This window comes from Maniola jurtina, chromosome 4 (genome assembly GCF_905333055.1).
Source record: "Maniola jurtina chromosome 4, ilManJurt1.1, whole genome shotgun sequence".
Lineage (NCBI taxonomy): Eukaryota > Metazoa > Arthropoda > Insecta > Lepidoptera > Nymphalidae > Maniola > Maniola jurtina.
This window is the reverse complement of record NC_060032.1, coordinates 12,085,376-12,102,172: the sequence shown is the minus strand read 5'-3', so window position 1 is coordinate 12,102,172 and position 16,797 is coordinate 12,085,376. Positions and strand designations below refer to the sequence as shown.

General features: G+C 34.8%; 1 protein-coding gene across 4 annotated transcripts in view; it reads left to right on the top strand.

Moving 5' to 3' along the window:
* Window positions 1-16,797, top strand: part of LOC123864416 (neurogenic locus Notch protein) — a 184,776-nt gene that overhangs the window by 55,680 nt on the left and 112,299 nt on the right. For all 4 annotated transcript variants that reach the window (XM_045904814.1, XM_045904815.1, XM_045904813.1 and 1 more), the window contains exon 2: window positions 2,016-2,094. In XM_045904814.1, the coding sequence (XP_045760770.1) occupies window positions 2,016-2,094 (79 nt within the window). The remainder of the gene's footprint in view (window positions 1-2,015; window positions 2,095-16,797) is intronic.

Genomic DNA, 16,797 nt, shown 5'->3' with positions numbered 1-16,797 from the left:
CGGGTCTCGGGTCCAAAGTTAGTCCAACGAAAGCAACTTGGCGGTGACTCTTTGACAGTACCTACACTGAATGAAACTTTTTATGCCGATGCATCTTGAATTTTAAAGGTCCGAGATCGAAACTTATCTGGGCCGTTAGTGGAAGTTTTTAAGTTACCTAACGTGTCATTGCAGGAGGAGTTGCATAAAATTCTACTCACTACCTATATATGGAGTTGTCAAATCACCACGTTTGGCCATCCTGACAAAATGACACATGTTCTCGGCATGTTGCCTTGGATCTGCTTATTATAATTCTAAACCGATTTGACAGGCTGCATGTTTTTACAAAATCCTAACAAAATGACAGATATTTATTTGAAAACTGACTCTGCGCTCGTATCAGAAGTAACAAAAAAGCAGTCAAGTGCGAGTCAGACTTGCTCAGGAAGGGTTCTGTGCCATCGCATTTACATACAAGATATAACACTATGCACTTTTTTTATTTGCCTGGCGGCCTATAAAAAAAATATTTTAATTGTTGTTATACAGTTTGTGATAATTTCGGTTCTAGCTATTACAGTTCATGAGATACAGCCCGCTGACAGATAGGTTGCTACGGCTGCCCCGTTGGGTGTGGAACCCTAAAATCACACTTTATATAATATTATAAAGGCGAAAGTTTGTGTGTATGTGTGTGTATGTTTGTTACTCCTTCACGCAAAAATTACTGGACGGATTGGGCTGAAATTAAGAATGGAGATAGATTATACCCTGGATTAGAACATAGGCTACTTTTTATTCCGGAAAATTAAAGAGTTCCCACAGGATTTCAAAAAATCTACATGCACGCGAACGAAGTCGCGGGCATCAGCTAGTCAAAAATAATCTCGAATATCGAAGTACAAAAGTTTCTCAACAACCATATTTTATATATGAAAAAAAAAGTATAAGAGGTATAAAATTTGAATAGTTAAAAAGGCAACGGACACCTTTTCGACAACGACACCGCAACAAATTAATACCGTTACGGAATACCTACACCGAATCTTATCATTTCGTAAACAAACTTGTCAGATCGGGACGGACGGACGGACGCACGTGCGTGGGAACGTAGTTTTCGGACAAATGTAAACATAACAAGTTTATTGACTTTCACGAATTTTTGTATCGATAATATTATATTTTGTAATCTTAACGATCTTTTGGAATGGTTAGGGCGACTTGACACATCAGAAAGGGAATGAATCGATTCAACTTTACTTTGGCACTAACATAAAGTTCACATTATTTTCCTATGCCTGCTAATTATCGCTAATTCTATCTATGTTTCTGTTCTATTGTTGAATATTGTTATTTTCCTTCGTGTGTAAAGTATGTAATGTTCAAGTAAAGCGGGACTTAATAAATATAGTTTTATGGTAAAACTATTCCTAATAATACTTAAATAATTGTGGGGTATATCTAGCGTGATTCTTAGCGTAAACTTTTAGCACACTTAGGTATTAGGTAGCACGTAGGTATTAGGCAGGTGCCTACTGGATCTGAACAGTTTGCCAACATAGACCAGCTTTGCGACTGGTTTCCATTGCTGAGATGGATGATCCTAAGTCATCGGTTGTTTTCCGTGATCGTTGTATGGCACGATTTAGATAAGTTACTACGTCTTCTATCGTCAAAGTACTTTTAACTTAACCATAAATGCCACTTCACTTCTAGCTTAGCCACCAATAAATAGATGAGGATACTAAGCGTGATGCCTAGTAGAGGCTTTAGGAAATAGTTAGACTAAAATAATCTGGCCGAGACTGACTGATCGAATATGGCCAATGGCCATGTTACGTACTTGCGATTCATTATGAGTTGGTAATTGTAACGGTTGTAAAATTTTACGAAATAATTCAAAATCTCAACGGATTTCATCCAAACCTGATATTCCAGGTTTAAAAAAATATACGTTATAGCTCCCAACACGTTTAAGTGAGTGTTTTTTGGTGCCGTTAAGATGAATGTTAATAACTTTCCATTAATTTCAGGTTTCGTGTCTTGCTCGCCATCACCGTGCAAAAATAGCGGAACGTGCCTTTCCAGCACGCGGGGGGAGTACTCTTGCAAGTAAGTCGCATAATACGTCTTATTTTATAAAAAAACCGGCCAAGTGCGAGTCTGACTCGCGTACTGAGGGTTCCGTACTCGGGCATTTTTTTTGACATTTCGGACAATTAATCAAAAACTATCACACTAATATTATAAAGGAGAAAGTTTGTATGTGTGTGTGTGTGTGTGTGTGTGTATGTTTGTTACTCCTTCACGCAAAAACTACTGGACGGATTGGGCTGAAAAGAATGGAGATAGATTATACCCTGGATTAGCACATAGGCTTTTATCCCGGAAAATCAAAGAGTTCCCACGGCAATTTTAAAAACCTACATCCACGCGAACGAAGTCGCGGGTATCAACTAGTTATGCATAAAAATAAATAAAAATCTGTTTTATATTGTACAGGTAAAGCCCTTTTATATGATACCCCACTTGGTATAGTTATCTTATTTTGAAAATTTAAACACATTTTAATTTTTTTTCAATGATATAACCATAAATTCACGGTTTTCAGATTTATTCCTTTACTTGTGCTATAAGACTTCTTCACAGACACGACGGACGGACGGACGGACGGACAGACACACAGACAGACAGACAGACAACGAAGTGATCCTATAAGGGTTCCGTTTTTCTTTTTGAGGTACGGAACCCTAATAAATTCTGTTAACCTGCTCTATTTTCCCTTAGCTGACTTAAAAGGTTCATTTTTTTTATTTGTGTTTGTTTCAAAAGAGTAATTTTTGATTGAAGGGTACGGAACCCTTCGAGGGCGAGTCCGACTCACACTTCACCGATTTTTAATGCTCAAAAACTTTAGAATACACCTTTTTTGTTATGATTTAGATAATAATTTACATGTACTGGTTATTCTTTTCGATTTGAAGAAGGTTTACAGAAAGTTGATTTTTTTTTGCAACAGCGAATTTTTATTTTTTAAATTATCGATGTATAAATGACTTAACCAATTAACCACCAAAAGAGTATTATTTAGTAAATTACTATAAAGTATTTTTCTGGTTAGGCCACTATTGTATTGAATATTGAGACAAAACATATTGTGTTTGTTTGGAAACCAATGCATTTTTTGCAATAAGTAAATCTTAATATAAAAGCAGTAAACACATGATGCTTGAGTTATTAATAAAAAATAATAATATCAAAAAATGTATTCAAACAAAACAGCGTGCCCTTTTGCGTCTCGACAGATGTACAAACTTCGAACCCTCGTTTGAGGGCCTTAATTGCTTAAAAAACGAACATTTTGGTGCATTGTCGTTAATGCGGTTCACTTGTGGTTCCACAATAATTCACACAAATAAATGAACAGTGTATATGTACTATGTACCTAGTTCTACAGTTATTTGTACTATTATTTATTAGTATTGCGGGCTTAGATTTCAGCAATAGGACCTTTTTAATATTACTAACTTATCTAATTCTGTGGTGTATGGGTGTCTGGCATAGACATGATTAGTCCAAAAAATGGCAAGGGTAAGAGGTCTCTTATAGAGATAAATAAGTGCTTCCCTGTCCTGTTTCTCTATCTTTTTCTCTTTCTTCTTAAAACTTTTTGGTACAAATAAATATTAATATAAAATTCGATTTTACAGAAGGTATGTATTTAAAACTCAAAAAAAATTTTTGTATAAGAATACTTTTCGTTTTGTAAGAACCTTTGAATCATTTGAATTGCCTTCATAAGCTTTACATATAAGGTTAGAGTTAATGTGGTTACTAGTTCACACTCCCCTGTGCTTCGAATCGCCATATACGTCGCCCATTACCGCCCAAACGTAGCCTAACCCCTACTACTTGTGAAATGTGCATGCGCATTTTACCAATAAATGTTAGATCGAGAAACAATGTTCTCGATCTAGCATTTGGCGGTAAAATAAAAAATACGAAAAAAACTAAAACGCATTCAATGGTTAGCTTGGCATGGCTATCATCTAATTCTTAGTGATCGTTCTTTAGCAATGTTTTTAGCAGCTTCAGCTTCTATTGAGACTGTCGGAGGATGCTCAGGCATCTGGACAGATTTGAGTATTTAGCTGCTATAGAGTGCTTGAGATTTTTTTTTTAGATGCTATGGATGCTAAAAATTAGGCTGAGATGCTTTATTTCTTTAATATAAGGGCTGAGATGTATAGAGCGTACATTTTACTTTGCTCAGACTTCAGTGTCATTTAAAACGAGACAGATTTATGCCAGTGATATAACGTTGTCTCGTTTTAGTTACAACGTCATCGTTCGTATATATATATTGTTTTTTTGTGGCAATGCATACAAAATTTTCAAACTGCTTGACCCAGCAGCTATTGTACAATGATATAATATTATTTTAGTCAGTCATTTTATCGCCTTATACTCATAAATAAAAGCTGCGTTACGGAAAATTATAGCAATAACATCAAACCATTTCAATCAATGTTGTACCATACTTACTACGAATAGATTTCTTTTGACCGAACGATTGAAGGTCTCTAAGTATTTTGTGATTTTTCAAGTTGTTTAATCGTAAGCTTAGTGAGAACCACTAGTAGTGCCCGTGGTCATATATGGTCGCGGCTTTGTTTCCATCATTGCGGCTCATTAAAATCGCGCGCCCTTTGCGGCGCGGCGCTATCATCTGATAACGAGGTGAGATGCTTGTTATGCCCTCCGCCCTGCAAAGCTTGCGTCACCACTCACCACTGCCAATTGCATATCGTTTTTTTATATATTCAAGGTTCCGTACCCGAAAGGGTGCCAACGGGACCCTATTACTAAACCTCCGCTGTCCGTCCATCCGTTCGTCCATCCATCTATTCGTCCATCTGACCATCCATCAGTTTGTCTGTCAGTGGGCTGTATCTCGTGAACCATAATAGATGGAGAGTTGAAACTTTCACAGAATGTTTATTTTTATTGCCGGTATAGTAAAAATTGCAAAATGGCCGCCATATACGGTACGGAACCCTTCGTGTGCCAGTCCGACTCGCACTTGACCGGTTTTTTTACTGTATGGTAGGGTTGCCTTAACTATGATTTCACCTTGTAGTGTATCACGATGCAGTCTAAGATGAAAGTTAATATGATCCGTACTAATATTATACCTAAATACCTATGTACCATCCATACCATGTACTATGTATGTACCTATCTGTTACCTTATAACCCATCCGCTTAACCGATTTTGATGAAATTTTGAACAGAGATCACCTGCATCCCGAAAACGGACTTTTAAGCTAATTTTTATTTCAGAAGATCAGAGTTTCTAAGGAATTAAATAAATGAATTACAGATGGACGAAGTATCATCCAGTAAAATGAAAAAATTAAATAAAAATGTGATGAAAGATGTGACATAAGATATAAAATTTGTGAATGCTGAAAAAAGTCGTAAAAACGATGTGGCCTAGTTATGAAATGAATAAGTATCCGAATATGAATAAACAAAATGATAGTTCGAACATGGTGTAAGATGAGTGCCGATTCAGTTTTTTTTCTTGATGGCATGAAAATAACAAGGATAACTGGACAAATAACAACGTTTTAGAACCATATACTTTGAAAAACCGATTCCGTAGATCATGTAAAAGCTTAATTATATAATTTAAAAAAAAAAAACTAAGAAAATATGTTGCCTTTACAAAAATTCTATATACCTATATGACTTTATAAAGAAAGAATTGTCGCATAATTCCAAAAGTATACACTTACTTACAAAGACTATAGTTATCGAATAAACTTTAGGAATGACTCGGACTCAGTTTCGTCTGACTAAGATTCTAAAGATCTCAAGATAAGTCTAAAGATATAAAGTCAGAAGACACCTAGATGTCTGGCGGGTGGCGGTGAATCTAGCGTCGATGAAAAAGCTAATGGTGATTCATATATGTACCTACAAATGATACTATAACTTTTAACTTAGAATAGATCTTACTCAGAACTATGAACGGACTCCACACAATTCAATAATAGTCACGGTACCAACAATATCTACAAAGGTAACTTTAGAAATGACCCGGACGCGGTTTACCTGACCAAGATTCAGAAGATAAAAGGCTCGCGATAGGTCTAAAGATATGAAATCGGAAGATAATGACAGCGAGATGTCTGGCGATACGTCTAGTGTCGGTGAACCAGCTAATGGGAGTGGGCGGGCGTCCTAGATCGCTGATGTCATGCGCTCGCGCAACGATGCCAATTGCTTTCGTTCAGTGATCTTAGAAAGAGAGAAACTATTTCCTTATTTGTACATTTTTGAAAAAATTAGAGCCGAAACCAAACGTGTATGAGACAATTAAATTCCCTTAAAACGTGGTATTATCTGTCTACTTCATCAGTGGCATTTTTACTGTCTACACATACCTACTTAAGACAATTTTTAAGGTTCTCTCAAAATCTTATCCCTAACTAGGAACCACGTATCAAGTAGCTTACATTCTAAGAGAAATTACTGCAATAACGTTGATAGACTAAGATAAATCTGAAATAAACGATTCTTGATCTGGCTAAGTATCTATCTTATTATGAACATTAGAAACCGATATGGCCCCTTATGGAGGTAAAAAAGCCACGATATAATGGGTTATTATCTCAAAATCTTCTATGATAGGGTTACGACCGCTTTAATCACATATTTCTTTACCAATCTCTATTGGTAAGTGGTCTCTAAATGGTTATGAGGCGCTATAATGGTTGCTTAGAGTCTATTCAGATCGCTCCTCCATTATTATGTGTTTGGTTGGCTGGTCCAATTGTTTTTTATCGATGACAAGATTTCGCTGGCTTACGATTTTCTCCTCTAGGGACATTTATGCATTTATTACTATGCAGTCAATGTTGGCTAGGGTTACAATGCGACTCACGCACAATCTATTGTACATTTGTTTATTATGATACTACTAATTTCGTCCGCGTGATTTTAGGTTTTTTAAAAATCCCTTGGAAATTCTACGATTTTTCGGGATTTGCTTTGACTTGATTTGACTCATGAAATGTTTTATCAAGACAAATAAAATCACATTCTACTTGCAGAAGCTCACTTGCAGAATTTCAATTTTATTAATAAGAGGGTTAACTATGTTAGTTTTTAATTTAATCTTGTTTATAGTCCACACGAGCTCATTTAGTTTCATCAGCGATTGATTTTCTTTATGATACAGACCTCCACTATTGTGCTGAAGCCTAGTTTATGGTCTGAAGATACCATTGTTTGTGTTCCGGATAGACTATCTTTTATGTGCTTAGATGGCTTAGGAACGGATAATGTATTTTAACGTAAATACTGCTCGGACTTTTGCGTCTTCTAAAATACATCAGACAAATTATTCTAATCTACAGTTAAAATAATCTTAATATTTTAGCAAAAATATTTTTACCTTCCTTACAAATATAATAAGATCATGACTGACATAATATAACAAGTCTAGAAATTCAAAATTTTACGTGTTTTGTCATTAAGTAGACTTTCATTAGAAAATTTAAGCGAGGTGTTGAGGTACTAGTCGTTAAATGAAAAGATATTTTGAGAGAAAAGAATACTTATCATTAACGAAAATTATAAATTAGAAAGTCTGAATGTGTACAATGGTAGTCTCACTTGAAATCAATCTTTTCAGATACCTAACCATTAACCACATCTTCATATATATTTGGTATTATTTAAGATAAGATCCAAGACTACGAGACAGGCACGAGTGTATTGACATTCGTAAATTACTCAGCAGCTAAAAAAAATTGTTTTTTAAGATGTTAGACAATGGATTGCGCAAAGCTCTTACTACACGTTGTATAATAGGTATGATATGGCATTACACGGCGATGATGTGATAACAATGTTCATTTACTCGCCTCGCCGAGGATAAAATGGGAAAGAGTCGGCAATTTCACACAATAACCGAGACCCGTGGAGCAAGTTCCAAAATGTTGGCTTTTCCGAGAACAAAAGTTTAAACCGACGACCCGTCTCGTACGGTATGATGGTGCCTATCAAATTATGAAATACGTGATTCATTAAATATTTTGACCATAAACGTAAAATAAGTTAAATGTCCGAAACGTTTTCGAAGCCAAAGTTTTTAATGTATTAAAAAGGATTGAAACTTACTCTTGGAAACAAAATATTCAAACACGACTATCACGTCATATGCAATTAGGAAGTTCCAGTGTCCACTTTTCATATCCATCATCAACCCCTCCCAATTGTGTTTTTATAAATCCTAACTCAATCTTCAGTTCGAGATATTCCTTTGCGTAGATTCGAAGTAGTGTAGAAAGCTCATAGCATCTAGGTAAAGGTGCTTAATTCTAATTAATAAGACAACAGAGTTATAACAATGATGGATAAAAATATTTTAATGTTAGAAAATTAGTCAGAACTGCTGCTGCAGATCTTTGATAGATTGAAGAGGTCAAATGTCACTGGTTCTATAATAAAAACTGATAATAATTATGACAGTATAGCCAATATAGCTGCGTCATACAATGAGAGCTAAGTAAGCAGTTCTTGTAGCTAGAAAATGCATCAAAAAGAATATCCATTAAGCAAACAAATTTTGAAGGTGATCTGGTGACAAGAATTACCTAACTGTCCTTGCTACAGTTACAGTAGGCATCCATTAATCTCCTTGCGCAAGCGTCGTGTGAAGCGTCCGCGCCTTTTCCTTCAGCATTAGTTTTATTAGCTCCGATTTGTTTACTAACCTCGTAAGCCCGCTCTTCACTCACTGCTATGATTTTGCTTGTGTTAAGCTCTGCGTGACAAATATTATGTATGCTCTTCTACACTTGCATCTTTTCGCAGTTCCTATTCTGTAGAGATAATAAATAAAACCCTTTATCAATAAAACCTATAACAAACAGGGACGCGCCAAAGAGCGAGCGCTAAACAAACACAATATAAGACTAGTTTTTAGAATCAGCTGATCATCAGCATCGCTGACCAGTTATGTGCTGGTCAGCGATGCTGCCGATCTGTCAGCTTTATTCAGGAATAATTTGCTGTAATGCATAAAGCACATACGGGGCGCACGGCTCAGCGCTGTCACTCGTCAGTGCTGAAGGCTTACCTGTTACCGTTTCACCATTCAAGAAGGTCTCATAATATTACAAACGTACGGTAGGTCAGCACCAAAGATCAGGATGAGAAAAAAGCGGGTCTATTAAAATTTGTCGCAGCGTGAAGAGCGGGCTGTAGAGTCGCAGTCTATTATAATATTTCGTAACTACATAAAGCTCAGTGACTGTACTTATTCACCAAATGTTCTTATTAAGGAGCTCAGTTGAATTTCTAATCCCTTCTTAGCATAATTTGTTTGAAGGTTCTTGGTATTGTTCTTTTTCAAATGTAGACGATATGAATCTGTTAGGAAATATAAATATATTGAATCTCTATTATAAATAAAGATATCTGTTGGCTTAATTCATAGATTAATACCGAAATAAAAGCTGAAAAGTGAAACTAGCCCCCTAATACCAATTTTGGATGCCACCAATAGTTGCTATTTTTTTCAAATGACTAAAATTCAACGAATTTGGAAATACTTAGACCATAAATTCAGACAGTAATAACCAGAGAGAAGAATCTCTAGGCTAGAAAATCGGCTAGTAAAAGCATTTTCAAAAAATGTGTTTAGCTACACAGTAACAGTCTGTTTACAGTAAGAACAATTAAAAATTGGAATGCAGTCAAATGGGCAAGTGAGAGTATATTCAAAAAACCTATTCCTTCTGGGGATTAACGTTATACATATTGCTAATGATCCCTTTTACGACCGATTTTTAAGTAGGAGATTGATCATAGACCCTAAGAACAAGTACAGGAGAAAAAAAAGTTGACATTGACTCTGTAACATTATGTTAGGCAATCCATTAGAAGCAAATGCGTTTATAATATAGGAGAAGGAATGCATTACTTTAATATCGCCGTCGTGCTGCCTTGTTACGCCGCCAGCAAACGGATTTATAGAAAAAATAAACCAGTCAAGCGTGACTTGGACCTATGCGAGTATTCCGTCGAACAGAAGTTTAAATTTTAAGCTTAGAAACTTAACTTCTTATAAATTTTGTCAATTACACGTAAGCGAAATTAATTGGGAGAACTAAAATCTAAACATTGATCTGATTTCTTCATTTTATTGTAGAATTTACTGATAAAAAAATCTGTATTGCTGTACCTATCTAGGTCTCATTTTTTTATCCATCTAAGACTTTTCTTAATTTTGTTAAATGGAATTCGTTAGTTTCTGTTGATCTTGTCCAGACTAGCGGATCTCCGAATCTATCTTTTCTTGGTTTGTTTGACTTGGTTTCAAAAAGATAATAGGCTTCACTTCCTCAAATTCGTTTTAAGATGACTTGGCACCGAGCGTGAGAAATGAGAAGACTTTTTTTGGAAATTCTCTCATTACAGCGTGATGTTATCGGTATTCAAATGCTTGTCCAAAAAGTTTTGATCTTTGTTTTTCATGGTTCGCTATTTTAAGGTCTATTAGCACAAATTATGTTAAAACTATTGCTAAATAACTACTGAATTGATGATTGTTGACTTCAAACTCAAATTCAAAATATATCATTTATAAAAATCGTCAATTTTTCAGTCGATTTTCCGTTCATATTGATTCTGTCAGTATTATAATATTATTGTATTTATTAGGACTTGTAAACAAACTTCCGGATCTGGCTTGCACCTAAAACTTTTTTCCACAAGCTGATCTCCACACTGATTTAGTTTCTCAGCTCTCTTTTTTTCATCTAAATATAATTTTCTTCATGCCGTGTAACCGGTACTTTGGTCGTAGTACACTAAACGCAGGATGTGTAATCAACGTTCTTATGTCGAGATGTACCTTTGCCAGAGATAAGACATGCTTCGTTCTTATAACTGTATAAAAAAGAAAAAACTATTTTTGTACTTCTGCCTTATCTTTACTTTACCTTCAATCGTGTAGCTATCCCTTTTTGCATCTTAATCTTTTAATGTGAGCAATGCTTATTACTTATTTCTTGTATTTCTACATTATCTTTAGGCATATCTTTTATTTTGTTCGCCTTTTTGTCTCTGAATCTTTAATGTTCGAAAAGCTTATAAACGATTAAATTTCATTGAAACTTGTCTGATTTTAAATGATAACTGTCGGTGGTGATTTTTTTACTTGTATGTATTGCACTTAGCAGGTGTCGAAAGCCTATGAGTGAATCCTTGGAAACATGGTTTTCTCTACATGCTAAAATTTATTACGATAAAAAATATCTACTTACCTACCTACTCTATAAGAAGAATATTCTGGAAGTAATATTGATTCTATTAAAGGCACTATAAACTCTTTTCTTTAATAGTCCCACCTCAGGATCGTGTCGGTAGACGAAGTAAAAAAATAACATTTTTCATAATAATCCAATCAGAATTCATAAGAGTTTCTGGCTTTGGGGTTAACTTCTGGCGTATTACATCTGCTTGGAAACCCGAAATGTTGACTTTGATTGTTAGGCTTCTGTATTGAAGAGTATTTCCATAATTCTTTATCATCGAAATAGAATTTACGGTTTAATCTTTCAATTTATTTACTTTTTGAATGATTCATATTTTATTTCACGGTATTAAGTATTTGAGTCCATTCAGAGTCTTATTTATTTTTTACTATAATTTTTTATTTTTTCACTTTCTATTTGGATAGGTATACTCGTACCTTTGAATTATGCAGCGTGGTATTTCATTATCTTCTTTCAGTATCTTTCTTCTGATTTATATTTCTAGTGATCCACTCATTATGTTTTGTTTTAGCTTTTCATAATATTATAAATCTAGGAATAAGCAATTGATAGTCTCAACTCTCAAGGATTTAAATATTACCAAGAATCCATTGGAAGAAATCGGTAATCGGTCTAGAGTTACTGAATGCAAAATGTTCAGCTTCCAAATAATATTAGAGGACGTCTATAATTTTTTGCTCAGTTTGACTTTGAGCGGGATTTCAAAAGGTCCAAATAAAACTACTTTTGACTGGAATTTCTTTTACCAGAGGGCCACGACTATATCGTATTAGCGGAAAATTAGTGCCAAAAAATATCTACTGCCTACAAAAAATATGATGTGGTTACGTACGACTAACCACACGCATCGGCAAGGTGTTTCTGGTAGCCTAAGCTTTAATTGCCTAAGCGGCATAAGACTCTGTTTTGACGAGATTTGTGCAAGATACGTATATTCGAAAGTGGGTGTGAATCTTTGACGGCGGTGTGGCGGGTCCGGCGGGTCGGATGTGGGTGATGACGTCGGGAGTCTACGCAATGTCTGCTGATCTGATCCAATATTGAATTGGAGCCTTTTTTCGAGTGACCTAGAATGACAAATTCTAGGTATACAACTATCTTGCCATTTACCAGCGTGCGTAAACAATTGATTTCCATCGCTAGCCAGACCACGCTAGCTACCGCTTGTACGACATTGTCGTGGCCTGGTGGTTAGGCTTGCTGGATAGGCATGCGCGGACGCGGTCGTTTTTGGTGCCATTATCTCCGGAACCGGTTTATTTAGGTGAATTTGAGACAATAGCTGCGTGCGCGCAGGCGACTCGCCTTTCATGCGGCTTAAGCAGAAATATGCATTAATAACTTGATATTTCTTAATATAAGATTGTATATCTAACTTAATTTATAACTAAATCACACAAATTATCCATGAGGTACTCATCCTCATGGATAATTTGATTATGGATAGATTGTGTAGTCTTTAGGTGGCCCTTTTACGTTTTTGGACGTCTGTCTGTCATAATTAGTACTAAGCAACGGTGCAGGCTAAGGTGGAGCACCTTCCTAGGGCACTCATTTTATTTTGAAGTTACCAATCTATCAAAATACACAAAAATATCTTTTTTGGTTACAAAAATCTGTAAGCCTGTGAATGTATTAAACGGGTAATTTCAGAATCCTAGAATCATTTGTCACAATAATCTCTACGGACATGTGAATAATCACTGTGACAATTTCATGTCCATTTACCTTATAAATTATGTATTGCTTTCAAGTGGTAGGATAACTCTATTGGAATAAAATCTACTTATCTCTTGGTCATTACGTTTTGTCTGCTTTACCTTATGAAGATTTCTTAATGCAAATATCACGATCTTCAAGCGGCTAAGTTTCAATGGGTATTTAGCATAAACAGACCAGACTTGAGCCCTAACTGGTAAAGCGCTGAGCAGTTCAAGTCTTAAATCTGTTTTATGTACAGTAATGGGCAATTCGTAAGCTTAATGTTTAAATCTTGCTGGGAGCCCACACACGGTCCCTTGCTTCTTTCTTAAGTTTGATTTAGTTGATACATTACTATATCTATGCCGATTTTTTTATTTCTACTTGTCTTTTCTCGAAAGTTTATTTGAATAAAAAAGCTTTCTATTTCACAATTTATTATGTCTATCTAGAACTGTCTAGAAGATTGAATATACTTCAAATTACCTACTAAAATTCTGTAGCTAAAAGAACTTTGTTTTTTAAAATAAAATTATCGAAGCTTGTCCTGTATGAAAATTTTTATTTGAAGATCTTTGAAGTAAGTATAAAAATAACATTATGGAAAATTATGGGAATTACTCTTTTTTTTCCTTTACTGTAACCAGTTTAGTACTAGTACTGTTAATGTATCTGTATTAACTAAATTTGAGCTAAAGAAATCCAATTTTTCTTAGTTATTAATTGAACAAAACTCGTTATTTATGAAAATTGTTTATCACGTTGTGTGATCATTGCAACTAAGTAGGTATATTTTCCATATGCAAATCTGTAATCAACTTTGGAGAATTATAAATACAGTATTAAATTAAATCTACAAGAATAAGCAGTATAAGTAGCTGCAGTACTGCCAATTCACACTCCATTATTCATAATCTCTTCATCTTCAACGCCATTTGCAAACATAAAGCCTCACACTTCTGATTTAGAGCTTACGTTTCAACGCACAGTTATTGAAATGCCAATTTAAAGAAAATCTCCTTAATGAGCTTAGCTCTGTAAGCCGGTCCATTTATACGGCTATCATCGCAGATATCTGAATCAGATTGATTTTAACGATGTACAAAACTATTCTGAAATCTGTGTAACGTATTGTGGTATTATTCCGGTTGTCATTGCACCAGTCAATCTGTTCAGATCCGGTTTAGATTTTACTTGATGTTCTCTCGATAGCTCAAAATATCCTAATCGCGGATAGCTTTGGTCTAGTTTTCATTTCGAGATTTCTTTGTCTTTGCTTTCTTTTATTTCACTATAATCAACAAAAATGGTCATAGTGGTAGGAATTTCAGTTTCAGTACTACTTGTCGTCTTCTCAATCGATAGACGTATAGATGTCCACTATTTAGTTTTGGTCCTATTTTTGTTTTTGGTTTTCCAGTTTAATTTGTTGCTATTTTTTCTACTTTGTTACAGTGATGAACTGATCACTGTGGTATTGCATGTTTAGTGTATTTTCGTATTTTTAAGAGAGCTATCTAAGACATGCATTACTGAATGCCCAAAATCCAAGTTCTTGTGTTACAGCGAGCCTGAAGTCGTATGATGCGTCTAGTGCACCTAGTGGGGGATCTAAGAACACTGTTATTAGTACGTTTTAAGAAAATTTTGATCTCTGTGGAAAACTGGTTTATATTTTATCATAAAACAATTGTCATTATTCCTAACGTTTTGTTTATCAGCTCACAAAAACTCCCATAATGGTCGTTCCTGGTAAAAACATGACCGTGAACCATGTGTAGGTAATTTTATCATTTAACCTTTGTCTTAAGACATTCTATCATATGTAAAATCTTGATGGCTATATGAGCTATAAACTCGGGTTACTTTTAAAGATCTAAAATTTCCACGAAAGAATCAGTGTACGCTAAATTGAAATTTACTGCTTTAACAATAAGGTTGAAAACATAGATATTGTGTTTTTCATACGTGAAAACACCTGAGTGAGCTATCTCGATGCCGTGAAGCACGTTTCGTGTCGACTTGCTCTATCGTGTGTCTTCTTCTTAATGGCCCTCCTAACTGTCAGACCACATAAGTATTCACGGTTTTATAAGTAGGGCAAAGGAATAACCAATTATTTTTATTTCAATTTAATTTAAATTTTATCAGCAACCGAATGAGAGTGAATGTGTTAATTAATTTGGAGATCCTACAATTAAATACAATACTTTATTTGGAGTCACCAAAGAAATCTTTTTTTGTCTCTTGGAAAGCTCTATCTACATAAACAAATGCTACCACGCGTACCACTTCGTCACGTCGTCGCGTCGATTTCACTTCTTAATCCCGTGTGAACTTCTTTATTTCCCGGGATTAAAAGCAGCCTGTATTAATGTTACTCTCTTGGTCTTTAATAACATCAATGCAAAAAATTACAAATCGTTGCTCCATTGCGACGGGTTCCGCTTTTAAAATAGGAATGATAATAGAATTATACTCTTGAGTAACATTTTTAAAGGACGTTGCTTCTTTTAACTCGACGTCATTACCAACCGTATTGAACATGTTACAATTACGTAACATTACATTATTGTAATATGATAAATCGAGTATACTTAATCACTCATTGAAACCTCTACTGACCGACGATACACTCGTAAGTATTCGTAAGAAAGAAATTAACAAGACCACCACCCACAATAAGGTTATGTTATTTAGACAGGCGCTCTGAAACATTGACACATAACACGAGCTATCAATCTAATGTTACAACATAAATGTTAACTATCAATTATTCGTCTAATGAAATAATGGCGGCTGAATCTCACGACTGGTTGGTACATGAGGAGCATTATTTAGTCTGTTGAGGAGTACGCTCGTGCTATGTTAATATCGCACTTACATCTGCTCTTAATGTTTTGATTACCTTTGCAATCAGTTAAACTTATGGATCCGTTACTTATAACGAGGAAAGAATGAACAATTCTATAGGTATCTGTGCGACAAATCAAGTTAAGTGATGGTAAACACATTTAACATATTGTTTCATACTAGATATGTACTTTTGAACTTTATTTTGCATTGTAGAATGTAGGCTGTAGTGTATTTTCGTTAGCTGTGCGTAGATCTGTTATTTAGAGGGAAAAGGGATGGAAAAATTTCATAATTTCACCTTTTTAACTAATTTGGTTTAGTTGGATGAATAATTATAGCTGCACCAGTCGCTTTTAAGATGAAGTAGAATATTAATCACGATTTTTATACATACTCCTATTTGGTATAGGATCTTTATCAAATTCACATAAAAATCATATCTTTAACTTTCTCAATGTTCTCAATGGAGAGTGTGAAATTTCTAATGATTTATTATTCACCGCCTCTCAAATGATCCATTCTAAAGGCTTTTGCAATATTGCTTAACGAGATCTACTTTGAAGTCATTAATTAAAGATCTCAATGGATGCGAAGACAAAACGCTATGATTTGATTCTGCGTCGTGACATGTGAGGTATTGTTCGGCGTAACATTTTGCTATTAACTACATAAATTAGGACTATCTTCTTGGCATTAAAAGTTATTTGTGACTTCTTGGTCTTTCTCTTTTTAACACATTTTCTGTTACTATTTATTTACAATTCTTATTATTATAATTGATTCTACTATACTATCTAATGTTATTAACTTTTTTAATTCTTAGTAATTATTTTGGAAATCTGTTTTCAAAACCACTTACTTTTCGTTAAACTTAGTTTGCTAAATCTCTATCACTGTCCCT